Source organism: Propithecus coquereli, unplaced genomic scaffold, assembly GCF_000956105.1.
Source record: "Propithecus coquereli isolate 6110/MARCELLA unplaced genomic scaffold, Pcoq_1.0 Scaffold171, whole genome shotgun sequence".
NCBI classification, from domain to species: domain Eukaryota; kingdom Metazoa; phylum Chordata; class Mammalia; order Primates; family Indriidae; genus Propithecus; species Propithecus coquereli.
Window position 1 is genome coordinate 6,747,035 of NW_012141747.1, and position 25,587 is coordinate 6,772,621.

Here is a 25,587-nt window from a genome sequence, read left to right on the forward strand (position 1 = left end):
GCCAGCTCCTCTGGGTAGGACACCCAGGTCCAGGGCCCGGACTCGGCCACGTGGCCTGCCACAGGCCCTGGTGGCAGTCAGGGACAGTCCCAAATGCCCAGCCTAATCCCCCTTGGGAGGCCCCTGTCCGTGGCATCAGGTCCACCACTAAATCTCACTGTCACTTCCTGAGATGGCTGTGCCTAGGGACAGGTCTGGGCACCCTATGGTAGTCAGCAAGCGCAGGGCTCCAGCGCAGAAGGAGCTGGCCCTAAACCCAGCTTCACGTCTCACCAGCTGCGTGAGTCTCAGTTTCCCCACCTGTACAATGATGTGGCCACTGGGGGGATGACAGGAGGTTATACATATGTCAGGTGTTCACTCACTGCCTGGTCCAGGGCAAGAGCCCCGAAAGTGGCAGGCAAGATGGCTAGACAGATGTGAATTTGGGTCTTTTGGGCAGTCACGATGGAGTTGGTGCTGCCTCAGCTTTGATCCTAGTTAGGACCACCAAGCAGGCAGCATCTAAGAAATATCCACCGGCCCTTGGGGTGACACCAGGATATGCCCTAGAGGAGGTACCCTCCTGTGCGAGACCCAGAGGCAGAGAGGTGAGGTGTGCCAGCAACAAGAAGCTTAAGGGGCCAGATATCAGCCCACATCCTTGGGGGACAGTGGTCCCAGTACACAGAAGGTGCTCAGTCGATGCCCATTCTCTGTGATCTGAGGACCTCTGGCTATTGCAGAGTAGCCTCCTTAAATGTCCCCATTCCCATCCCCTTCCTCCCCAGGCATCATGGTTTCCCAGAGGAGCCAGGCAAGCACTTGCAGCTGCAATCACCGCATAGCTGGTACAGACGGAGCGAGCTCTGAGAAGTGGCAGCAGGGACACCAGACAGCAGGGAGGTCAGAGGGGGCAGGGACAGGGGAGGAAGAGCAAGGCCAGGAGAAGGCATTTTTTGAGGCTGGGGGTGAATCCTTGGCCATCCCATTCACGTCCAATGAGATTAGGATGCAAGTCAAATGCAAAATGAAACTGCGAAGTTAAAAAATGACTCGAGATAGAAGGAATGAGAAAGTCATGCCACAGAGTCATCTGCAAAGCCTTTGATTAATAAAGGTTTTATAGTCAGACCAACTTGCAACTGAAAAAGAGAAAATAGAGAAAGATTATATGAAAGTTTCTTTAAAGAGGGTGATAAAAATTTCAAAACATTGAGAAATTCTTGGGAAGATAAGCTTTTCGTTTCCTTTTTATTTTTAATGGGGGTCAAAAATGAGCTACATTAGCATTATGTTGCTGGCTTCCTGTAATGCGATTGGGAAGTTTTGTTGAAAAATGAGACTTCTGTCAACCAACACTTGATTGCACATTTTGTTAAATACGTGACAAACTTCCTATCATTTCTCAATTTGTAGTTTAATTTTTCAGAATAAAACCTCAATCAAACCTTTTGCTCACGATTTACTATGAAATTTTGGCTGTTTTAAGTGGACTCCCTAGAAGTGGCTGGTTTCTGGTGCCAGTTGCTCTGGGACAACAAAGGACCTCCCGAACATGCCACTAAGATCCAATTTAGTTGTGGGATCTCCAAGTTGGAAAGGTAGTAAAATGCCACCCAATCAAACCCTCCACCCGAGGCTTGACTCTTCGCTCTCCGCGGCTGTCTGCAGGAGGCCGTGAAGCCTCTACCCTCACACCTCCCTGGCTGCGAACTGACAGGTCTTTGAAGCACCAGTTCTGGTGACCCATCTCTGAAATGTCATTAGCTTCTTTGAGCCATGGGATAGGGGAACACTTCATAACAGGGCAGCTGGACTTCCCAAGATTCCTAACTAAGTGCCTTCCTTCCTAATCATCTGTCTCCTTTCAACCGAGACATCTCATACCTGAAATGTGGCATTCCCTACTTGTCCCTGTACTTCCTTTCACTCTGTAATCTGGTCCCCTTCCTCTCCTATGCAATGGCTCAAGGAAATTCTGACAACAATTTATTATCTGCATCACTAACTGGAACAGAGCACAGAGCACACTGCCCAGATCATTCTGATCAGCTGTGCAAAGCATGAGGCGAAACTTTTGCACCTTGTTTTCTTTTGGCTTAAGGACGTTCTAATTGGGCACAGACCACTGTGTCTTGTAGGAAAGCGGAGAGGGCCCCAAGGCTGGTGCTTGGCCAGTTTCCAGGGACAGGGAAGCCATCCAGGCGCACGTGGCTGAGAGGGTGGGGCCCCCAGCGTCGAGCTCTGAGAGTGCCACGGCCCAGTGCACACGGCATCACCTGAACTGCCACTTGATGCTACCCCTTGAGATTCAGGAAGTCAAAGGATTCCTCAGAAAGAAAGCTGAAATGATGGCGTTCCTGATACTGGGGAATTAAACCCAAAACCCAACAAACACCCCACAAAAGTACTGAACATAAAGGCACTCTATAAAGTATTTGAAAGGGTTATCATCTTCCACCACGGACATCTGGAAATATCTGTTGGATGCATGTTAGTCCCCATGACACCAGAATATCCACGAAGACTTAGAAACACGCCACAAGATGAGGTGCTCGAAAGAGCCCATGGAACATTCCAATGGGCAGTTCTCAAGATCTGTTCCAGGGGTCAGCAGGGGATCTTTGTTTCCTTCTCAGATCACGGTTCCCACGTCCCACCCCCAGACAGGAAGCCCCCCTTTTGCAAACAGGAAGTGACCCTAGAAAGATAGCGCAGTAGTTGAAAGTTAAATGTGACACCCACAGAAACAGAGCATGGCTATTTTGGGGGGAGGTTCGTTTTCTTTTTTTCCACCATCGAGAGCATTTCCGTGTTCTAAAAAGTTATGCTGGAAGGTGGATCGATCAGTTAACACCGTCTGGGTTTTCAGCTCAAGTGCTCCTGCTGCTTTATGAAGACTTCCATCGGATTAAGGAAAACACCGCATGGACCACGTACAGCAGAGTGGCTACGTAGGCAAACACCTGGAACCAAGAGAAAGGAACAGTAAAGGAGTGCATGGGGACGGGGTGAGGCACGGCTGTCCGCACTGCATCCTGGGGTGGGGAGGACAGGCCCGAAGCTGCTCCCCATTGCCCACACAGACATCCTTTCCTGCTGAGCCGTGTGTGCCCTGAATCCCAGTGATCTCTGGGACTTGCGTGTAAGGTAGAACTATTCGCCATCACACAATGTCACATTGGTGTCAGCTGACTTGAAATGGGGCCCTCAAAGGCCCCTCCAATGAAAGCATGCCAGCAGGCATTAACCACTCTCCCTGGAAAACTTCCTCCCCCAACACCAGCAAGACCAGTGTCCCCAGCTGTGGTCTCAGCAGCTTGGCTGGGAGGTTGTGACTACCTGGTTTTGCTGGCTCCGTGCTTACCTGGACATCCTCAGACCCTATCAGGATTTTATTCTAGGACCTTTAATTTCACAGAGATGGCTGAGGGAGCCCGGCTTCACAGCAAGTAAGGGACAAAGATTTGAGCTTTTGTCCAAAGGAGGAGCTTCCTGAGAGGGCTGGCTGTTGGGACCATCCAGTCAGCCATCTGGGCTCTGGGAACAAAAGCCTGGAAATATGACAAACAGTTGCCTGTGACTTGCTGTGTTCATCTGGGCACCAGTGCCCTACTCCAGGTGGCTGTCCCCTGCAGGCTGGCCTGCCCCAAGTCCAACATTTGCACCTGGTTCTCTGACTTGAGCGGGGGTCAAGAGTTTCGACCCAGGCACAACACGTAGGGCGGCCACGCTTCTGTGACTCTTGAAAATGCCCATAAACACCAGCCATCACCACGCCTGCTCTCCCTGCAGCCACGCACAGGTGAACTCTTTACCCCTCATTGGCTGCGGTGATGAGTAAACCTAGTTATTTAATAACAAACCGAGGAGAACTCATCCGGGAACTACTGAGTACCCTGTCTGAGAGGAGCAATCAGTCATACACAGGTGAGCAGCCCCCCAAAAAGCACCTCTCCCCACCAGGTGGGAATTCCAGGCCCAGCGAGAACCTTGGGCGGAGGAAGCGCCTCAGCAGTCCCCAACAGGAGCAGGAACAGAGGCTCTTTGTCCTCCTGGAGACATTTAGAGCTGGAGAAGTGAATGGACATATTTTGGCTCCTCAGAAACCTTTCCCCAACCTGCTGCCATGATTGCCCACCATGGCTAAGATCCAGAAACCCCCAAATTTCTCCAGAAATCTCCAGCTCTCCTCAGTCAACTTCCACCAATCCCAGGGATCCCTTTGGCAAAGAAGCTCTGCCACCAACAAAGGAGAGAGCGGAGAAGCTCGGCTTCTGAGATAGGTGCTGATTAGGAACCACAGGGCTCGAGGCAGGCTGGCTGCTCCCAAAGGCCAGGGTGTGCAAGAGAGGTTTTGAGGTGCCTTCCTGTACCCTCATATGCCCCAGACTGGCCACCCCCAAGACCATCTAAGGGCATGTTGTGGTTGGGCAGGGTCTGGGGTTAAATCCTGAGTAATGATGACTCCTTCTCCCCCATGTACTGATGCAACTGGTGTTTGAATGGAAAGGCATGACTTGACCTCCAACCTGGTTCATATTTCATCTTGGCGGTTTTTTTCCTGGTGCACCTGCCTGCTGAGAACATTCTGATTCTTGATTCTAACATTCCTGCCTTTGCCTGGGCATGTTCATGTTTATCCAACTCAACTAACAAAACTGCGGGACTTAATCAATTGTGGGATGGATAAATAGCTGTTGGTTTACTCTTCCCTACAATGGAACACTCTACAGCAATGAGAATAAAAGATCTACATCTACACCCAGCCACGTGGATGAATCTCACAAATGTAAGGTTGAGAGAAAGAAGCCACACATAAAACAATACCCACTGTATAATTCCATTCATATGAAGTTCAAAGGCTGGGTACTAGAAATCAGAAGTTGGGTGGTGGTGGGGCGGTGCACAGTGACAGGGACAGGACAAGTGGAGGATTTCAGGGAGCTGTTTATCATGATTCTTAGCACAGATGCTGCCTACACGGGGGCGTTAACTTTGTGAAAATTCATCGAGCTGTCCACAGCCTGCACACTTCTCTGGCTGTATGCTGCATTTTGATAAAAAATAAAAGCGAAAAGTCTGAGTTCAGTAGACAGAGCCCGGTGGTTCTCAACTAGAGATCTGCCCAGTGGGCAGGGGCAGTAATTCACCCCATCTAGTTTTTCCATCAAGAGCTGATCCACTAACCGTATTCCGTCTACATTTCACTATCATTGACCACAGCGATTTTATGGAAATTGTTTTCAAATGCTGTGCTGATGTCTGTTAAGAGAGAAGCCTTCTGCAGGTGGGAGGGGGAGGAGCTGACACAGCATCATTTGAAGGATGCTGGAGCAGGCAAGTCACCAGCCTCCCAGGGAGGAAGGACACCCAAGGTGCTACCAGACTGTGCTACTGTTTAGAAACCAGCCCTGTGGGGATATGTTCCCACGCTGTGGGGCCCCTAAGGGGGTGCCAGGGAGCCTGAGGGGCCATGTTTAGGGGAGTGGTTGTAGGCTGGGAGCTCAAGGGCAGCGTGTGACTTCTTGGGGCAGGGGACAGTCCCAGAGGGACTGGCAGACGAGCCTTTGAGGAACTTTCCCCAGACACCTCCCTGGGAGCTGGAAGAGGCATCTCGCCAAACCCCTTCCAATGCCCAGTGATGCCCATCCTATGGGCCTTCTCTTGGCCTCTGCCATGCTCTTTCCAAAAGGAGGGGCGACACAGCTTTGGCCCACCGGAGCTGGCATCCTGGGACCTACCACCACACTCCACCTTGGGATTCGCATAAATCATAGGTCAATTTCTAGAAATCTGAGGAGTGTTACTTCTGAAACTTTTTCTTACTTTTGAAACAATACCCATGGTTAGAAACACATTTGGCATTGTGAGTTAGTACACTGCAGGGGCACACACACACAACTCTGAAAAAATGTTTTATGAAACAATAAACTCTCTTACTCCCTGTCATTCTGAGCCATACCACGAAAAAGAAAATCCACCCCCGGCCTCAGGGCACCTGCCCCTGGGTGATGCTTGGGTGGAAGACCACTCCTGGAGAGTCAGGGGGCCAAGAGGCCAGACACGGTGCCAGACTGGTGCTAAGAGTGTGGCAGACGGAGCCCCTGGCCTTGACACCTGGTGCCACCAATGACTGGGGACGGTGGGCCAGTTACCCACGCCCCTGGGCCCTGCTTCTCCAGCTGTGAAATGGGTCCAATAACCCTATGTCGAAAGGTTGTCACGAGGGTTAAATAGGATTGTCACAGAGTGCTCAGACAGTGCTGGGGGCTCAGCGGTCATCGTCTGCCCTCTGAAAAGCCCACCCAGGCCTGGGCAGTGCAGCTTTGCCCAGATTAAGGGAGTCTTGGGCATGTCACTTCCCTTCTCAGGGACTCTGTTGCTTCAGAAAGGAGGGGAGGTTTGACTTCACTCAAAAGTTAGTGAACTGAAGAAAAAGCGAGGGCCTAGGTAGCCTTCTGCTCAGACCCTCTGCCACAGGACTCACCACAGCAGAGATGTTTTCGTGGTAGTATTTGAAGGTGAAGCCGTCTTGCATGTAGATGGTGGCCAGGGCTTCCAGGACCGAGGCGCTGAGGTAAAACAAGGAGGCGATGCAGTGGTAGGCTGCGTCCTGCAGGTCAGACAGGGTGTCGGTGGGGTCGGGAGAAAGAGATGCACCGGACCGGATGCAGGGCCCTGGACCCCCCCATCGCATGGCTATGGCCCCCTCCTGTCTCCTGCCACTGCCTTTGAGTTGCATCCCCCTCCCAGCCTCTGTCCTCACAGAGGCTCTTCACCCAGCGCCGCCTGGCTGCCTGGGACGTCCACAGGGAGAAGCTGGTTCTGCACCTGGGAAGTGTCATGCGTGGCCGCATTCTGGCTTGGGTGTGGCCTCACTGACCAGTGCTGGGTGAGAGAGGCCCAGGCTGTTTCCATTGTTTTTTTTTGTTTTGTTTTGTTGCTTTTGGGTTTTTTGGCTCCTGATATATTTAAAAGCAAAAAAGTACTGAAGCAAGTTTTGTGTGGTTGAGATTCAGAAGTGATTTCAAAAGTCTCAGTGGGAGGCTCAACCAAGCGGCCGCCAGCCCTTTGTAGCAGGCAACAGGCAGGTGTCCCAAGTGTGCGTTTGACCCTTTTCATAGGTGTCCAAGCAGAATTGACATGGGGGGCCGTGGCTGAGGAGCTGGGCAGTAACGTGGCCTGATCGCCAGGAATGGAAGCCTCAGTCAGCCTCCAGGGCCCTGTCACCCCGGGGACAACAGCCCTCCTGGATGACGGCACGTGCCAACAGGCACCTGGCCGGTGCGAGTGGTGTGGGGAGAGGGTGGGCGGCTGGCTATCCATGAAAAGGCAGTTGAGCAGGAGCACAAGGGGCGGGCCCAGTGAGAACCAGCGCGGAAGCCTCAGCCTCTGCCTCCACCTCTGCGAGGCCAGCTCCGCCTTGGAACACGGGAGGGAGATGTCTGTAGGGCAGCCTCGCCCAGCACCGGGAAGGCCACCCACCCAGGGCCAGGGTCCATGCTGCCCCTCCCCTCCCCCCCAAGAAAGCCTGGGCTGGGACTCACCAGAGTGACCCAGGAAGTCTCCCCGCCATGGGCACCAATTATGTACAGGATGAGCAGGGCGGTGGTGGCCACGAAGCAGAACACAGACACAAACATCACCCAGCCCTGGACCAGGGGGATGGGCACCAGGGAGGAGGCGATCAGGATCCACACCAGGCCCCCGAAGACCTGCAGGGGAGAGGGCAGGGGTGAGTGTCGGGTCAGAGGAGAGCCCAAGTCCAGGAAGGGCCCAGACCCAGTGGTCACACTGGGCCTGGGGTGTGGAAGCACAGGAGGGAGGCAAAAAGAACAGGGCAGGCACCGTCACCACCACAAATGAATCTTTCATCCCCCCAGGGCCTCGCTGGATCCCAAATCTCAGCCTCTTCGATTCTCTATGGGCTTGATTTTATTCATAATTTAAACACAATTTTAATTTTTTATTTAACAAACACTTATATCACACTTATTATGTCAGGCACTGTCCCAAGCACTTCAAAAATACCAACTCAGTTATTTCTCACAACAACCCTATGAGCAAAGTACTGATCCATTTGTCAAATGGGGAAACTGAGGCAGTGGAAATTGAGTAACATCATTTCAAGAAAGGACTTATGTCTTGCAGTATTGGAAGGGCTTCTGAGATTCTGTCCTTCCTACTTGCTTTGATACTAAAATAGCAGTTTTTTTATGAAATGGTGGCAACTAGCAGATTCTTTTGGTTTTTACTTGGCCAAACAAATTAGCCACACTATGTCATTAGGATTTTCTTTCTTGCTTGCTTTTTTTTTACTTTTTGAGATTTGACCCCTATATCCTTAAATTCAAGAAGTGCTCTGTTGGAGTTGGGGTTGCGGTACAGACGGCCCAGGTCAGCCGTCTCCTCAGATGGCCAAGGACAGGCATGAGAGAAGTTCACCCCTGTGGTTATCCAGAAGACACCCCAGTTGATGTCCCAGGGTCAGTGAGCACCACGTTTCAAAGAAGAGCACAAGGACAGATAGAGGGGCCAGTAAGAGCCCTCAATGGCACAGTCGCGCTCCTTGCTGTGAACACGCACACACAGACCCTGGCTGGGGTTTTCTGTACTCCTCCTCCCCGCTCCTGTTTGCCCCAGTGGGAAATCAGCTCAGCCCCCTCCACCTGTCCCCACCCAGATAAGGGCTGGACTTGGAGCGGGCTGGGCACCTGTGGAGGTGGCTTTGCAGCCGAAGGTCTTTGAGGTACTGCCGAGCTTGGCACCATCTTCTGAGCATCTAGGGCTGAAGACGGGGCTGCCCTCTCCATCTGAAGTCCCCTGGGGTGTGAGCTCACATAATACCTTGACCCCATCTCCCTGGACCTGCTGCTGCCCACCTGCTGAGTAAGAGCTACCGCTTTCTCCACGGGTGCTCTCTGAGCCACTTGGCTGAGAAGCATCAGGAGACAATCACACTTGGGTAGAAAAATCAGTGCCCAAAGAATCTGGATTTATCAAAACAGGTTGTGGCTAGTGAATGGGATATGGGCATCTCTGACCAGAACATGTCCTCTGCTGATTGATGGATCCTAAGTTGCCTGAGGCATGTGACACAGCCAGGGGGTCACACTGTATGCCTTGTCAGAACTGGAGCAAAATCAATTAAATAAAAATCCTCAGACCACCACAGAATAAGATGTATGTGTAGATTTCATGCACAGTTGTGTTTAAGATCAAACAGATTACTTGGCCTTTTCCATAACAGGCACCGACAAAGTGACACGAGCCCATTGATGGCTGAGGAGGACTTCTGGTGGAGGCAGGAGGGTGTGGCATGGAGAAACAGAAGGATAGATTGGGTATATCCGTCTAGTGGGCAGAGGGAGGGACATCCCTCTCCTGACCATCCAAGGAGGACTGATCTGAGTGGGTCCCTTGTTCATATGCTCCCAGGGAGTCCTGTGCATCTCTGCAGCACTTGGCACAAACACAAGTGTATTTTTTTAGTGACGAGATGGTACTTCGTCTGAGCAGGTAGTAGTGGAAGTAAGGTCTGCCTTGCATACAGCTGCCTCCCTGGCGGGAGACAAGGGGAGGACCCTGTCTGGCCATGCACAGTGCCCAAGTTAGCTAACTGGCCTTTGGTCTCCTGGTAGCTGGGTGTGACTACACTACAGCTGCTTATGAGCCAAACCCCAAAGGGGCGGCTTGGGTTGCACGTGGCAGGGAAAAAACTCCATGATGGGATCCCAGTGGGGCCTGGTGGGCCAGAGGCGCTTGTGGGTGACCAATGGGCATGGCATTGAGGATGACTGAATGCCACAGCAAGGAAACGATTCCCTCCTTCACCCTCTTCGGTTTTTCTAAGGCAAGAAGTGCTCGGAGTGGAGCCAGGTGTCTGGGGTTCTCCTAGAGCACAGGGAGGCAAATGTGAACCGGGTTGTTTCTATGTTTACGCAGTGATGCTGTTATTTTGGGAAATATATTAACTGTAAAATATTAATACATAGGAGGTAAACTGATGCACAGGCGGCACCTGGAAATGGCAAAATCTGAGAACGTGGCCTTGGTTGCTGGTCTGCAGTCGGCTCACCGCACCTTTTTTTGCGCCATTCTCCCCTCGCGGCTTGAGATGGGACCCATGGTCAGGAAGCGAGGGCAGGAGAAACAAGGCAGCGTCGGGGTGAGGCCGGTGCACTGAGGCCTGCTACAGAGTCTCCTACAGAGTCCACCTGCTGGACGCAGCTGCTGCCTGGGCTCTAGGTTAAGCCAGACTTCGACGTGTTTGGGGGGTGGGGTGTGCTTTTCTGTGTTCTCTCTCCCTCTCCCTCCCCCCACCACACTTTCATGCAGATTCCCGAAGTCTATGGCAGGCCCCTGTCCATGGTGTCCCACCCTGCCTCTGGGGGCACAGCCTTGAAAATAGGTCCTTCAAAAAATTTAGCTGACTTTTTTTCTCTGTATGGTTTCTCTATAGCAAAAGGTTTCATAGTGAGATGGAGGGGAGGAATTCTCTTTTTCTTTTTTAAAACAGCTTTAATGAGATATAATTCATAGACCATAGAATTCACCCACTGAAAGTGTGCAATTCAATGGTTTTCGGTATATTCACAGATACGTGCAACCATGGCCACAGTGAATTTTAGGGCATTTTCATCACCTCAGAAGTTAATCCCATCTCAGCTACTGCTCCCCTGCCCCTCCCCAGGCAACTAATCTACTTCCTTTCTTTTTTTTTTATTTCAGCATATTATGGGGGTACAGATGTTTAGGTTACGTATGTTGCCCTTTCCCCATCCCTCAAGTCCCAGCTTCAAGCGTGTCCATCCCCCGGATGGTGCGCATCACACTCTTTGTGTATGCATATTCCCATCCCCTCCTCCCCCCTGCCCCCTCCCCCCTGCCCGACATCCAATAGATGTTATTCTTATATGTGCACTTATGTGTTGATCAGTTAATACCAATTTGCTGGTGAGTACACGTGGTGCTTGTTTTTCCGTTCTTGGGATACTTTCTGTCTCTATAGATTTCCCTATTCCGAACTTTCACACGAATGGAGCCATATAATATATGGACTTTGTGACTAACTTCTTTCCTTTAGCACAATGTCCTCAAGGTGATACATTCTCTCTCAAGGGGACTTTTACAAAATATCTCTCTGTCATAGCCCCCACAATGGCCCAATCTGTCTTCCACCATTTGGGGGGCCCTGGGGAGTGTGTCTCATCTCTCTGGAGCCTCCAAGCCAGAAAGAGCTGAGGAACACCCAGTTCCCAGGGACGTTCTTACAGGAAGGGTGCCACCGGTCCTCCTCTGCCCCAGAAACATATTTTAGATGACAAGCCATGTGAAGGTAATATCCTCAGCACAGGGTTTTGCTCCCAGGAGGGGGAAGCAGGCCTTCCCCTCACAGCCCTGCCCAGGAGATGCCCAGGGAGGAGTGCAGGGTGGCTGTGCTGCGGGAAGGGCCATGGGGGCCATCTCGGAGGGTGCTGGGGATGGTGCAGGGCCACTCTGAGAGGACCAGGAGGAGTAAGAGAAAAAGGCAAAGCTGAGCAAGGAGAGATTTTATTCCCAGCCAGATGTCTGTGAAATGGAAACAGCTTCCTGTTCCAGCTTTGCCATGGAGTTGTGCCCCTTCCCTTAGGAGCATGTCCCTTTGCTCTGGTCTTCTCTGTAGAAGAGCTGTGGGCCGCTGTGAGACTCTAGTGCAGGGCACGGTGGCAGCTGCGACAGCAGTGATGGGTGAAGGTTCCCTCCTCTCATGCCAACTCCTACAGGGCATCCTCAGAGGGCTGAATTCACTGCAGGAGGCTGCAGTAGGGACTCGCCTCTGGGCCTGGCTTCCCCCTCTGTAAATTGGCAGATGTCTCCCCATGCTGTGGGCTGGTGTGAACTGGCTGAGACTGTGGATGTGAGTGTGAAGCGTCTGGCACCATGCCCAGCACTACTCAACACCCACGGATGGGAGGGCGAGCAGCCAGTTACAATGCAGGCTGACAATCAGCCTCGAGGGGTAACGTGTGGACTATGCATGGCTTCAGTTGAGTCTTGAAGGGAGTGGTGGACTTAACTGGTTAACCAGGCCAAAGAGTCAGGGAGTGGTTCTCCAGAGGGAGGAAAGGGCCTATGCCAAGCCCAGAGGATGCTGAAGCAACCACAAGGGCTTCCAAAGGCCAGGGAGCCGGGCAAGAGGTGGGGTCAAGGAGTGGCAGGAGATGGGACTCACGGGAGGGTGAGCCTCCGTGCCCCACTCCAAAGAGAACTGAGATTCAGTGTGAATCACGGGCACCAAAGCCAGTTCCCACCCCACTCCACCTACTAAGTGTACAGAGAGCAAACAGAGAACAACCCAGCACCCGCACCCAGTGAGATAACGCACTCCTGGGCAGAGGGCAATCGCTCCAGCCTGGCCTCAGCACCCCACTGGCCAAATATTTGTCAACAGCAAGGGGGTAGGTGAGGGTTCAAGCATTTCCCTTCATCAAGAAAACTCTAGGTGGTTTCAAGCCTCCAGGCGGCAAATGCTCAGAGGCATTACTCTGAAAACTTTATTCATGTCCGTGCATCTCTGCAACAGGCCAGTCTTCCCACCACCCCCACCCGCACCCCGGCCACTGTCCATCGTACCGGAGATGGTGCAGCTGGCAGGGTGGTCTCAGACAAACGTCTCCAGGTTGGGTGGCCTGAGGGCCACATACGCTGAGCTCTCTGTGTGAATCCCAGAGCCCCAGGTTGGAAATGGGGTGGGGCCTGGGTTAACACTACTGTCTTCAACCCTGATTATACGTTGTCACCTTTAAAAAGAACACCAATGCCCAGGACTCATGCCCAGAGTCTGATTCAACTGGAAAGAGAGTTACAGGACAAGAAACAGATATTCCAGGCTCTTTGGCAAAGGTCTTGTAAAGTGTTTTCATGACATAAGACTGTGGATGATCTTCTGGTAATGCAAGCATGTCAAACAGAAGAGGAAATGGCTCCTATCTCAAATGCCCAGCTTCCCTACAACGCCAGCTGAGCACTCTTCTCCAGCTCCTGCCTGGCTTCTCGGTGTACAATGTCACCCTAAAGCTTCCTTTCCTTTCCTCTTCTCTCCCCAGGCTTTGATCCCTGTCTTTCCTTGAACATGAGATGAGACCAGCTGGTCCTTGGGTGTCCTCTAAATGCCAGGATACAGCCTCGTTGTCTGTGAACAGGTGTGTTGGGGCTGGAGTCCACCATCTTTAATTCAGTCCACTTTGGGGTGCTGAGCAGAGCTGAAGTTCTCAAAGAACCAGGGATAACGTACAAAACTGGACAAAAGGTTTCCAAAGTGCTCACATCCATCCAATCAAATGATTTTTGTGAAAAAATTCCCTCAGGAAATAGTTTTCTGAGGAGCTCATGCATGAGCTCAGAGAGGGTTCTCACTTGCTCTTTCTGAATTAATCCGTGGAGGGCAGGCTATGTTGGTTCAGGTGTAGACTTTAGATCCAGAGTTAACAAGTTTGAAGCTAGCTCTGTCACTTACTAGCTGGGTGACCTGCAGTCCCTGGGCAAGTTATTTAACATCTCTATCCCCTGACCTCAACAGTAACAAGAACAGTAATTATGAAATGAGTTATATCTGCAGAGTGCTGGCACATGGCCACCGCTAGGGGTGCTTGCTGTCGCAGCCATCGTAAGGTGAAGCCAAGTCTCACCTGTAACCATGTGAAAATTCCAGTGGTCTATGAACTCAATATGCACAATTATCCACTCCAAAACTTGTTGAGAGCCAGAGTTTAAAAATAACCTCAAAAGCATCAAAAAGAGAACAACCTACGGTCTCCCAGAAACCAAAAGTTGAGAAAAATGTGCCCGCCTCTGTAGAAGGAAACACAAAGGGCATAAAGATTTGAGAAAGGCTTCCTTCAACAATGAGCCTTGGTCATAAAAGAGGGAAAAGGAATTCTCTGGCACATTCTTGAGATTCGTCTGGAGTTTCCATTGCGTGTGGCTGAAAGAACTCTTCATCCACAATCCCCAGTGTTTCTGCCCCAGGACTTGGGCATCCAAGGTCAACGCAGAGGGCTTGCTCAAATTCTCTGCATATTTTTCTGTGGCTCCATTTTACTTGGTCAGGGTATCCACCAGCAGGAATTCTTCCAATAACTCATCAAGACATGAGCCAAGAGGTCTTCCCACACAGGGCTTTCCACCCACATACCTGGTGGCGTGGCCCCTGGAGCCCAGCATCAGAAATCCCAACAGCTCAGAGCATGTGGTTGCACCCTTGAAGGCATATGTGCACAGGAGCTTGTGCCCTGCATTCTTGAGAAGTAAAGGACACTGGCCACAGAACATAGGCTGTGCCCCAAATGCCAAGCCATCCTGCCACTCGGGTCAAGTGGCAAAAATCACCTCCCCAGGAAGGAAAAGAAAAGATGTCCTGGCCAGATGAGGGGCACACAAGGACTCATCTCCATCTGCTGGGAGGGCTGCAAGCTCCGAGCCCTTGGGTGCTCTCCCAAGGCCACCAGAAACAGCAAACCCATCTCGTGTTGCTGGCAATATACTCACTCACTGAACTGTTTAGCAGTCAAGGGTTATCTCAGCGCCAGGAGGACATTGTGTGTAGATGATCTGACCAGTAATAACTGTGTGCCCAGGAGAGGCTCAGCAATCTCTGCCCAGCTCTAAAGGGTGATTGACTAAAACAGTTAATCATTCTGTGAGCTAGATAGAGGGTGGGGGGCATTTTCCTGTGTGGGTATGTATATGTGTGTGTGTCCACATGTGTCTGTGTGCCTATATGTATGTGTATATATGCTTGTGCTTCGGTGTGTATATGTGCCTGTGTGTGCACATGCACGTGTGTGTGCATGCAGGTGTAGGTAGAGGTGGGTTAAGGGTGAGTTACTGTGGAGGGAAATGGCACCACAGGACAAACAGGCTTTGACACTAGGGTGAAGTCAAGAGGTCGCCATGCACTAGGTGGTGGGAGAATGAATACGCACAGAGCGGGAGTGTGGGGGGGTGAAGACCCAAGACCCCTAAATGCTCAAGTCTTCCCCAAGGTCCCCTGGCTCTTCCCTTCAGAGAATGGGTCTGAGAGGTGAGGCAGCAAACACAGCGGGATTCTCTGGTTCCTGTATAAGCCCCTCCCCCATGTGGGGGAGCCCAGCTCCAGCGAGCCAGGGGGCAGGCTTCCTTCACTCACTCATGCATTCGTTCTTTCATGCACTAAACAGGCACCTCACTGGAGCAGCTCTGGGTCCACCAGGGGCAGATTCAGGCCCTGGAGAAAGTATCAGGGTCCCAGCAAGGGTGACCAGCTAAAAATGTCACACAGGACAGGGACAGCACCCAGTAATTCTCATAGGACCCCCCGTCTGACCCCATGGGGAGGGATCGGGTAAGGGGTCAGAAGAGTCTCTGTGTGGCGACTCTCTCCCCCTCTACCAGCTGAAAAGGCAGCTTGTCGAGAGTCTGGCCTCTGGGGCTACTCCCCAGGTGAACACCAGGAGTGGTGTGTGGGCCATCTGACTCAGTTTACCCACGCCAGTTGCTCTCGCTTCCTGACCCCTTCTTCAGCAGGCTTCTTCCTCCCAGGTGGACCTATCAGGCCATCATCCCTTCCCAGGTAGGCTTAGACAGCGTCCCTTTAGCTAATCTGAAGGCAAGACCAGGACTCGGGGGGCCTTGGATCTGTTTGTGAAGAAATAGAGAGTTGGATTCAAAGAGAGGAGGGCGGAGTTCGGGCCGTAGATGATATTCACAAGGCAGGTGTGGACTGGGCCCCCTGTTCGGGCCAGTCCCGGGAAGCCTTCTCTCCCACAGCGCCTGCCACCAGCACGACGAAATGACTGCTGGCTTAATATACGGCTTCCTCAGCAGGTAGAGGACGGTCCCTAGTTCCTCAGTGAGAGAAAACTCCTCTCAGGTCCACAAATCTAGGGGTCTTCCGACAGGCATGTCCTCTTTTGGACGGAAAATTTCACCGACCACACCTATACCCCTGGTTTACTCAGCAGGATAAACAGAAACTAGGAGGTTCTGTGAAAAATACCAGGCAAGCCACCCATCAGAGACAAAATCTGTGGAAATGCTAGACCAAACAGGAGTGGCTTAAATGCAAGAAAAACAAAAGGTATTGATGGGAGTCGCCAAGTAGGTTAGTAATGTGAGCAAACAAACAAAAACAGGTGCATAACTGCAAAAGGTGAGAAGAAACCGCCCACCCAGGGCCCGGTGCTTCTCTTGAGGGTCCCAGGGAATTGGAATCCCCAGGGTCTCTTGGGAAGTGGTGGTCATTGTCAGTTTCACCCTCTGTCTGTCCTTGAGGTCAAGGACTCATCTTGTGATTTATAAATGCTAGCCAGGTGGGAGACACGACACCAACCCCTTTCCCACCAGTGCTTGCTGAGAATGAATGTTTCAGAGTACCTGGTCTGTGCTGGGGACATGGGCAGACTTGGGGTGTAGGCACAAGACAGACAAGCAAGAGCTTGCAGAATGTATGCTGAGTGCCACAGAGGGGGCTATCAGGGTGGGCTTCCAGGTAGAGGTGATGGTTAAGCCCGGGCTGAGAGGCCACCTCCGACACAGAAGCGTTCCCATGCGCCGCACCACATATGGAGATGTGGAAGCTCTGTGGCTGGTGTTAGAAAGAGTCCTAAGACTCACAAGCTAGGTGGTTCCCTCCCTGCCAGGCCCCTTAATCCAACTGTGCCCTGCCTGCCAAGCAGCTTGGGGTAGGATGGAGGCTGGGGGAGCTGAGGGCACACTTTTGGGCCAGAGGCTGCCCCTCCCTTAACCAGTGCCCTTCCAGACAGTAGACACACTGACACATGACAAATCACTTTTGAAAGGTTTAATCCTGGCTCACTGCTAACTGGTTCCTATGCCTGCGGGCAGATGCAGCAATTTGCGTCGCTTTCCGTACCTGTCCCAGCAGCAGACTGGCTGGGCGAGAAGCACCATGCCACCACGGCAGAAGGCAGGACAGGGCTGCCACATCCTCTGGCCAGGGGAAGCTCCTAGCAGGGGACGCACTGATCTCTGCCCCTCAGTTGTTCCTTCTCAGTGAGAGAAGAGCCACTGGGAAGGCCCCAAGAAGGTGGTGTCTGTGCAGGACTCGGTGACCCCAAGGATAAGTCAAGTGTGCCCTCAACAGCCCAGCACGATCCCAAATCGCACTCACCCCCAGTCCTAAGGACGGTACAGGAGGGCACCTAAGGCACAAGTGGTGAGGGATGGGTCTGAGGACCTCCTCCCCCGTTGCCACCGTTGGCACAGATTGGCCACTTGATCTCAGAGCTGGTTCATTAACAAAAACCGTGTCTAATAGCTATTGAGCAGTACCTGTGTGTACAGAGTTTTAAGAACTTTGTGTATGTCACATCTGCTTAATCCTCACAGCAATCCTTGAGGTAGGTGCTGCTACATCCCCATTTTACTGACGCAGAAGCTGAGGCGCCGTTGCCTGCCCACATTCCCATGGCTGCTGGGGGCCGGCTCTGACAAGCCCACTCGGCTCCGGGGCCCAGGTCTGGGCTTGCATGGCTGTGGCGGTTACCCATGGTGTCCCCCCAGCAGTTTACCATGAACGCCCCTCTCCCCATGTCTAGGGTGGGCTTTGGAAATGGCCATGAGACTATTAACATGGGGAGAGAGCATAGCGTGAGTCTTCACGCTGAGCTGGGAGAGCTGCCAAGGAGGTGGCGGGGTGGGGTGTGTGTGTGGGGGGTTCTCCCTCCCCCACCTCCACTGGGCCAGAGTTTCAATAGGCTCTGTTCCTTCAGAGGAAAAGAATGACAGCGTTTGTGTTTACGACCCATACACAAGTGGAAGATCAAACACGGAAGGATGCCGTCACTCTTCCACAGACACGGGCCTGCCGTTCCCGTCCCCTGGCCCACCATCGAGACCGCGCCCAACCACTAGCAGGCCAGGGCATATCACCATCTGTCCTTCCGCATTTGACCCATCCCTGGAGTGCCCACCCCTTTCAAAGTTGGATCCGGGACTTCACTCCTCTTCCTGCCTTCTTCCCCTCCCTGCATTGTCGCGGGAATCTGGGGCTCTGGCCTGGAATTTCAGGTCATCTCAGACTGGCCATGTCGCCCTGGGCCTTTCTCTTCCACACTGGTGTATATTGATGTGTTATGGCTGCCGACAAGGTTTTCCTTTAATTTCCTACATATTTTTCTCAGGCCCCAGGGCCTTGGGGCATTAAAATGATTCAATACTGGGGTTGTTTTGACTCAGCCAGGTAGAACATTAGCTAAGAAAGAGGCAGGAGTGGCAGAGAAGCCACAGAATGCCAGTACATTTATGACCCTAGGAAATAGTTGTGCTGCTGGTGCCCAGCCAGGAGCCAACTGGGAGCCAACCCTTCCCACCAGAGTGTAGAGGGCAATTTGGAGTCCCCATGATTAGAGACTGCCGGGGACCTGCTCCATGTTCCATGCTCCTGGGGACAATCGGAAACCCATGAGAAGGAGTTGGCCACACACCCCATGGCATCACTGCTTCAAGGACAAGGGGTGCCAACACTCACTGACCTTACTATGTCCATCAGCACCACAAGGGAACACCTGCTGGGGTATCCTATCAGCGCCTGGTGACTGTTGGTCCAAAGCACCATGTCCAGGGACTGTGATGGGACAGCCTTGAAGGAAACTCTAGACCAGCCCAGGTCAGGGATGCAACCTAACCAGCCCCTCATGCTAGAAAGCCAGGGGCTCGGCACTGAATCTATGAGGAGTCAGCCCCAGCCCCCATCTAGTTCCAGACTGGCTGGCTCCATCCCAGGGCAAGGCAGACCCCAGGTGGCCCAGTGTCCTCCCCCAGCCCCTTCTCCTAGGGATTGTGTCCTGGCCCCAGAGCAAAGGCAACCACTCCAGAGGCCGCAAAGAACTGGCCTGGGCTCTTCCGCTGGCCGGCTGGCGTGGCAGGTGCAGGTGCAGTCAGCTTCTGTCCCTGGCCAACCTGAGCATGAGCTTTCCCTGGCATTTTGGGTCCTCCTACTCTCTCCTGAAAGCTTGTGGGCAGAGAGGGCGCTTTTGTACCTCTTGAGGCATTTTCCCATCCCCGTGAGGTGGGGGAGTTACTTTCAAAAAGCTAAAAGGCAAACTTTTAAAATAGAGCTCGGTTGTGAAGACACACGTGTGACAACCCTGCACAGCTGAGCCCATCAGCACACGTAGCAGCTTCCAGAGAACAGCTCAGTCACTGCCTCCTGATCAAAGCAGGCCTCTGGTGCTTGAAAAACCGGAAAAGTCACTTCTCAACTCCACCAAACCCCTGAGAGACCTCTATCTGAAATACTTCTCCTCCCTCTGGAGAGGAGGAAAGGAGAAAATCCCAAGCGGTATCAAGCAGTACCCCTCTCTAAGTGGCTACAGAGAGGGGACAGGGCCAGGAGCTGGCAGACACAGCCAGGGAAGACCAACTCAGCCACTGTCCAATGCTGGCCAAGGAGGGCCAGCCCCACTCCCTGGCCACTGCTGGGGAGGTTTCTGGCTGGGGCAGCAGGAAAATTTCTCCAGGAACAGAGGAGGTCCCCCTGGCCTGAACCCGTGAGAATCTTAGAGCACCTGGCTCCTTGCCCCTGCCTCTCACTGAGAACTTGTTCCCACCATTCTGTCCCTCCCTGAAAACGTCAAGGGGGTGCCCTGACCTACAGATGACCACTCCAGATCACGCTTAATGGGTGGAGGGTGTGCAGTGCTTATCAAACGCAGATTCTTGGACCCTCCCTGGACCTAGTGACTCAGAATCTGCAGGGCATGTTTTGGACAAGGAGGCCCAGTGGGTGTGAGCCGCCCAGTGACTCTGAGCTGCCCCTTCGTTCTGTGGGGGAAAGAAAAGACCCAAGCCCTACCCGGGGCTGCCAGGCAGGCAGGACTGCCTACTCAGGTTCCCTTAGAGTAGGTGTTTGGGTGACCTGCCATTGGTGCAAGAAGTGCTCCCGGGACCCTGGAGTGACCTGGGCAAGCCACTCCCTCTCTGAGCCTCAGTTTCCTCTCAGCTCTGAAAATGAGGTTTCTGTGATTTGACATCTCTTGTCTCCTAGGAGTTCTCACACTCCCCTCCCAATGTAGCCAGAACGTGGACCACCAAACACGAAACTGCTTTAACAGCCCAATCCTAGCTCTGTGGGGCCAGCCCTTCCCCAGCTGGGTAAAACTCTAGGGCAGGTCCCAAGATGTGTCTGGTTGCTCTTAAATAATAAGAAGTCTAGTCACTTTGGGTCACAGAGAGGTGTCATTTTAGTAATTGCTATGTCTAGTTCATTGTAAGAGTCAAAACTGCAAACCAATTCCAGGTGGCTCACCGACCCCACCTCACCCCCAAATATGACACTACTCCTCTTTGTCTCCCATGCTCCTGAGGCACAGAGGAGAGGCCCAACCCCTGGAGGGTGGGTGGCATTCCCAGCACACACTGGTCCAAGGCATTGTCTCTCTTGCCACAAGCATTGTCTCTCTTAATTCCCAATCGTTTTCTTCGGTGACCCCACCTCCTTTGCAGGCCAGGGAGGAGGGAGTCGGGTTAATGATCTCATCACCTGTTTTCAGGCACTTCCTTCACAAGTCTTGAAAGGGCGGGGGGATCTCCCCTTGCAATCCATGGGAAGAGTTGTCCCTGGGGGCCTTGGTCACATTGAGGCACGTGGACCTCCTGTTCTGTGAATGGTGGCCAAGTGTCATGAAGCCCCTGGCTTACAAGGGAGGACGAAGAGCAGAAGGAGACAGAGACTGGCTCCAAAAGGAAAGGTCCCTCACTGGGTGGGCACTTTTTGCAGGGGAACAGGCCAGAAGTAAAGCCCTGGGTTGAGTTGTTGGGGGAGAGGACAGCATTGGACATTTCGTCCCAGGACTATATAGGGGTGCACCTGTGATCCCACCACCTGCAGCAGCAGCACAGCCTCTGTGGCTGTAGAGGTGCTCAGAAAGGCGGGGTTGCACTACCTAGTTGGGCCTGCCTTCCTCTTCTTGTGAGGACTCTGTAGCTTTCAGAGGTCAGGAGCTCCTGAATAGGGGTGATGGGCCAAGGTGAGGCTGCTATGCCCCACCCTGAGCCTCCATCCTCACCTGCTCCAGTGGGCAGTTCCCCTGCCGTGGAAGTGCAGTGGAGTTCCACCCTGTTGGCCTTGGCCATCTGTGCCTCCCAGGCCACTGGGAGGTCAGGCATGGGAATCTGAACTGTGAGTCATCAACAATTCACTGGGCTACAGATTTAAAAAATAATCATGCATTTCACACCCATTGGACTAGCAGAAAATTATAAAGTCTGACACTACCAAGTGATGAAGAACAATGGTGACTTTCATACGCTGCTGGTGGGAGCCAGGAAAAGTCAGAGTTAGCCTGAAGCTTATACAATTTGGGGACAATCTTTATAAAAGGAAACAAATTAAGCAGGGTCTTGAAAGGGGCCTGAGTAAGTGAGGGGTCTTGAATTTAATTAAACTTCATCAGCTTCTCAGTTAATCCATTCCTGGAATGTGTAGATTGGAATAACCCTTTTAGACAGCAAAGAGGTAACATCTGGGAAAATGAAAATGACCCATCAAGTCAAATCCTCCATGTGTTTCTGGGAGAAAATTCCACCATGTAACTACAGAGGCAAATAGGAGAATGTTCTTGGAAATGCTACCTGCAATGGCTAAAGGTAGCAAATCAGAAATAGCCAAAATGTCTATTAAGGGAAGAATGGATAAACAACGTCAGCATGTCTAAATCTCAAAACATAATGTTGCCTGGAGAGCACGTTGCAGAAGGATATGTACAGTGTGATACTATTTTCAGAAAGTGTGAAAACATGTAAAACAATGCCATATGTAGTTCATGGGTATGTGTGCAGTAATCGCCTAAATTGTGTTTGGGAGTGATGGACACCACATTCAGCCTACAGGTGGCTCTGAGGATGGAGGGAGGAGAGAGAGAATAAGATAACAGAAGGATGTCCGGGGGGCTGAAATGCTATCTGAAAAGCCTTAATTCCTTACTACTAAAAAGCAAATAAGGCAAAATATCAAGATTTGAAAAAGTTGGGCAATGATTATGCAGATACCTGTTAAAACATTATATGTATTCTTCTGTAGTAATTGAAATATTTCTTCATTTTTTTTTCGAATTGAGGTGAAATTTACAAATCATAAAACCAGCCATTTTTAACCAGTTCAGTGGCAGTTAGTCCGTCCACGGTGTTGTGCAACCACCACCTCTATCTAATTTCAAAACATTTCATTACCCCAAAAGGAAACCCCATACCAATTAAGCAATTACTCCTCATTTCCCCCTCCCCTCAATCGCTAGCAAACCACTAGTTTGTGTTCTGTCTCTACATATTTACCTATTCTGGATATTTTATATAAATGGAATCATATAATATGTCACCCTTTGTGTCTGGCTTCTTTCACCTAACATAGAGTTTTCAAGGTTTAACAACTTGGTGGCATAGATCCATACTTCATTCCTTTCTATGGTTGAATAATATTCCATTGTATGGATATATCACATTTTGTTTATCCAGTTCATCATGACAGACCTTTGGGCTGTTTCCACCTGTTGGTTACTGTGAATAGGGCTGCTGGGAACATGCATGCACATGCACTTGAGTCCCTGCTTTGAACCCTTTGGTTACATACCCAGGGGTGGAACTGCTGGGTCATAGAGTAATTTTTTGAGGAACCACCAAGCTGTTTTCCATTTCACATTCCTACCAGCAATGTCCAAGGGTTTCAATTTCTCCACATCCTGGCCAATACTTGTTATTTTCCATTTTTTGGTGTAAAATAACCATCTTAATGGGTGTGAAGTAGTATCTGTTTGTGGTTTTGATTTCATTTTCTAATGGCTAATGGTATTGAGTGTCTTTTCATGTGCTTCTTGGCCATTTGTGTATCTTCTTTGGAGAAAGGTCTGTTCAAGTCCTTTGCCCATTTTCTAATTGGGTGGTTTCTCTTTTTGTTGTTGAGTTGTAATATTCCCTAATTTTAAAAAACCCTCCTAGGGTTGGCCAGTGTCTCCTTGGATCCTTTAATTCTGCATTTCCTCCATATATCAAAACTCATGCCTTCGTATTTACAATCCATTCCGAGGAAAACTTGAAGGATTGGGATTGACTTTCTCTTCTCCCAGGTACCTGTGAGCCAGCACCCTACATAGAGAGGAAGGAAGATTTCTAGAGAAGGCAACTCCTTAGCATTCAGGCCTCCTAGAAAGTGGGGAGAGGGGATGGGGAACAGACCTGAGGCAGAGGAGAAACAACTTCTAAGACAGCTGAGAGGGAGGTGTTCCCTGCAAGGGGGAATTATTTCTTCAGGAAGCCCCTCCTACTGCAGGTCACAAAACCACACTGGAAGAGTAAGTTTCCACTAATTGATATTTCACAGGTTTCCCACACGCCACCTCTCTCTGTGGGGCTGGTGGGTTGGGTGGGAGCCTCCTGTCCCCTCCCCCCACAGATCAGATCACCCTGCCTGGCTGGGCTGTTCCTACCCTCAGGGGCACTCCTTTCCTTGGCTGAGAGGACACTGGGTGGTCATCCCTTGTGTGAAGGCAGGCCCACCCACCTCTGCCACCTGAACCCAGCTCTCCCAAGAGCAAGTGGAAGGAGGTGCACAAGAGCCTTCTGCAGAAGCCCAAAGCCCAACTAACACACTCTGTCATGAATCTTGTTATAATGCTCCCCAAACAGCTACAAAGGCAAGATAAGCCACTCAGAGCAATGTAAGAGACATTAAGAAGAGCTTTGTTGCTTTAAAACCTCTCTGCTCCATCACATCTCACCATTAGATATCATCTCTTTGGTCACAAAACTACCTTTGTAAATACCTCTGTGTAAAGTCTCTGAAGGAACCACCCATTACTTATCCAGAGGTTGTGGACACTACGATCATTTTCAGGAATGCAACCTTGGACAAACATGGGCTAAGAGATGATAAAGAGAGGGACCATGATGAATCTTTGGGGAAAAGAACAATCCAGTGTGTGCTCTGGGGTATGTGCCAGCCCTGGGGAGGGTTCCTGCATCTGCCATGTACTTGTGTCAAATGCATTTAGCTGGTCACTGTTCCAGGTTTTTGCCTGGAGACCTGGAACATGGGAGGAACGTGGAAAGGCAAGAGAGTTGGTTGGAGACCTGGCTGCCCTTGGGCAAGCCCTCCCCACTCTGGGCCTGGGGGTCCCTAGCTACAAATGGTGGGGCTCATTGGTGTCCATGAGTTCTTCTAAATGTCACTTATTTGATTCTGGCTATGAAGAAAGTCACTGGATACAACCAGGTTTGGGCTGAACTCAACTCTTACCACAGGTTCAATGATATCCCTGCTACCAGGAACCTTGGCTCTCTTTGCTCCTTCCCCCAAGCCCTTCATGGATGACAGAGCCTGCTCTCTTTTGTGTTCACACCCTCCACCCTGCAATCAGTCAATAAAAACCTGGGGTCCAGTTTTTAAACAGTCAGGTTACAGCACTTTCTTTCCCAATCAACTCTCCAAGCCTTTGCTTCTGCGGTGGGGACACAGGAAAAGATATCCCCGTGGCTGCACACACCACACCCACAGAGTAAATAAAATAAAGCAGATTCCTCCCAGGCAAGGGCCAGTGGCCCCTGGGGAGTTGAGGCTGAGGAAGGTCTGACGGCTGGAGACACAGTAAGCACTTTACGAGGAGTCCACAGTAGGAAGCGCTTTCCCACAGCCACAGGCAGGGGCGCAAGGCGGCGGACTGCAGGTGCAGAGGTCTCCAGACAGCTCAAGGTCAGCAGAGGAACAGCCCACAGCTCTCACTGGCCTCCCCATATACCCCCGCCCCACACACAGGGCAGAATTACTGCAGTGGAGCAAACTATGGCCTCTATTTTCTTATTTCCAGACCAAATTGTCGCAAATACATTTCACTCGCCAGCAACTTTAAAAGGCCAGGAGAGAATAAACCGGATTCAGTTCACTCCCTTCTCCAAACCTCGGTTGGTAATACTAAAGTTTCTAATGATTTTAAGGTTTCTTTTGCTGATTTTTTTTTTCTTAAACGAACTTCTCTCCCTGGGAAAGCTGGGCGCTGCTACAAGGACACTGCTCTCTGACAGCCGCAGAGGGTGGGGATGAGCTTCCTTTGCTCCGCCGGTGCCAAGTGGGTCTCTTTATGCGCAGCTTCGGAACCGGCAAACAAAGAATGGACCCCACCTGGCCCGCTTCCAACATCTGACCCAGGTTGAGAATTTGGTTTTTCCACCACAGTCCTGGAGACTGTTTCCCCCCATTTTGTTGGTCTAGAAGGGGATAAACATCTGGGAGGTGGAAGGGGACTTTCTAGTGGTGGCTCCCTCACCCTGTCCCCGCTACCCCAAGGCTCCCAGGACCTGCGCAGCTTGCGGATCGGGCCGGGACAGCCCCCACTAAGGCACGCGATTCAGCCCATCCCGTCCCTTCCCTGGCCAGGGCGCAGGGCGTGCGAGCCACTCACAAACTCAAGGACGAAGAGAAAGTCCGGGAAGGTGGTGAAGACCGAGAAGCCACTGGGCAGGGTGCTGCCACCCGACGCCGCTGCAGGAGCCATGCCGGCGAGCTGGCGTCGGCCTCGGGACAGGACGCGCGCGGCTCCGGCTCCGCGCTGACCTCTGGCTTGCTCCGCGGAG

At 51.7% G+C, this 25,587-nt stretch overlaps 1 protein-coding gene across 2 annotated transcripts; it reads right to left on the reverse strand.

Moving 5' to 3' along the window:
- Window positions 1-2,873: 2,873 nt before the first annotated feature.
- On the reverse strand, window positions 2,874-25,587 carry MAL (mal, T-cell differentiation protein). 2 transcript variants are annotated; one of them, XM_012641898.1, is made up of 4 exons: window positions 25,416-25,587; window positions 7,533-7,700; window positions 6,473-6,598; window positions 2,874-2,948 (listed from the first exon to the last, which is right to left on the reverse strand). In XM_012641898.1, exons 1-4 carry the CDS (start codon window positions 25,506-25,508, stop codon window positions 2,874-2,876), a joined length of 462 nt encoding a protein of 153 aa, XP_012497352.1. In that variant the 5' UTR covers window positions 25,509-25,587. The 2 variants fall into 2 exon arrangements, with proteins under 2 accessions (XP_012497352.1, XP_012497353.1); XM_012641899.1 differs by lacking the exon at window positions 6,473-6,598 and having other exon boundaries at window positions 25,416-25,508.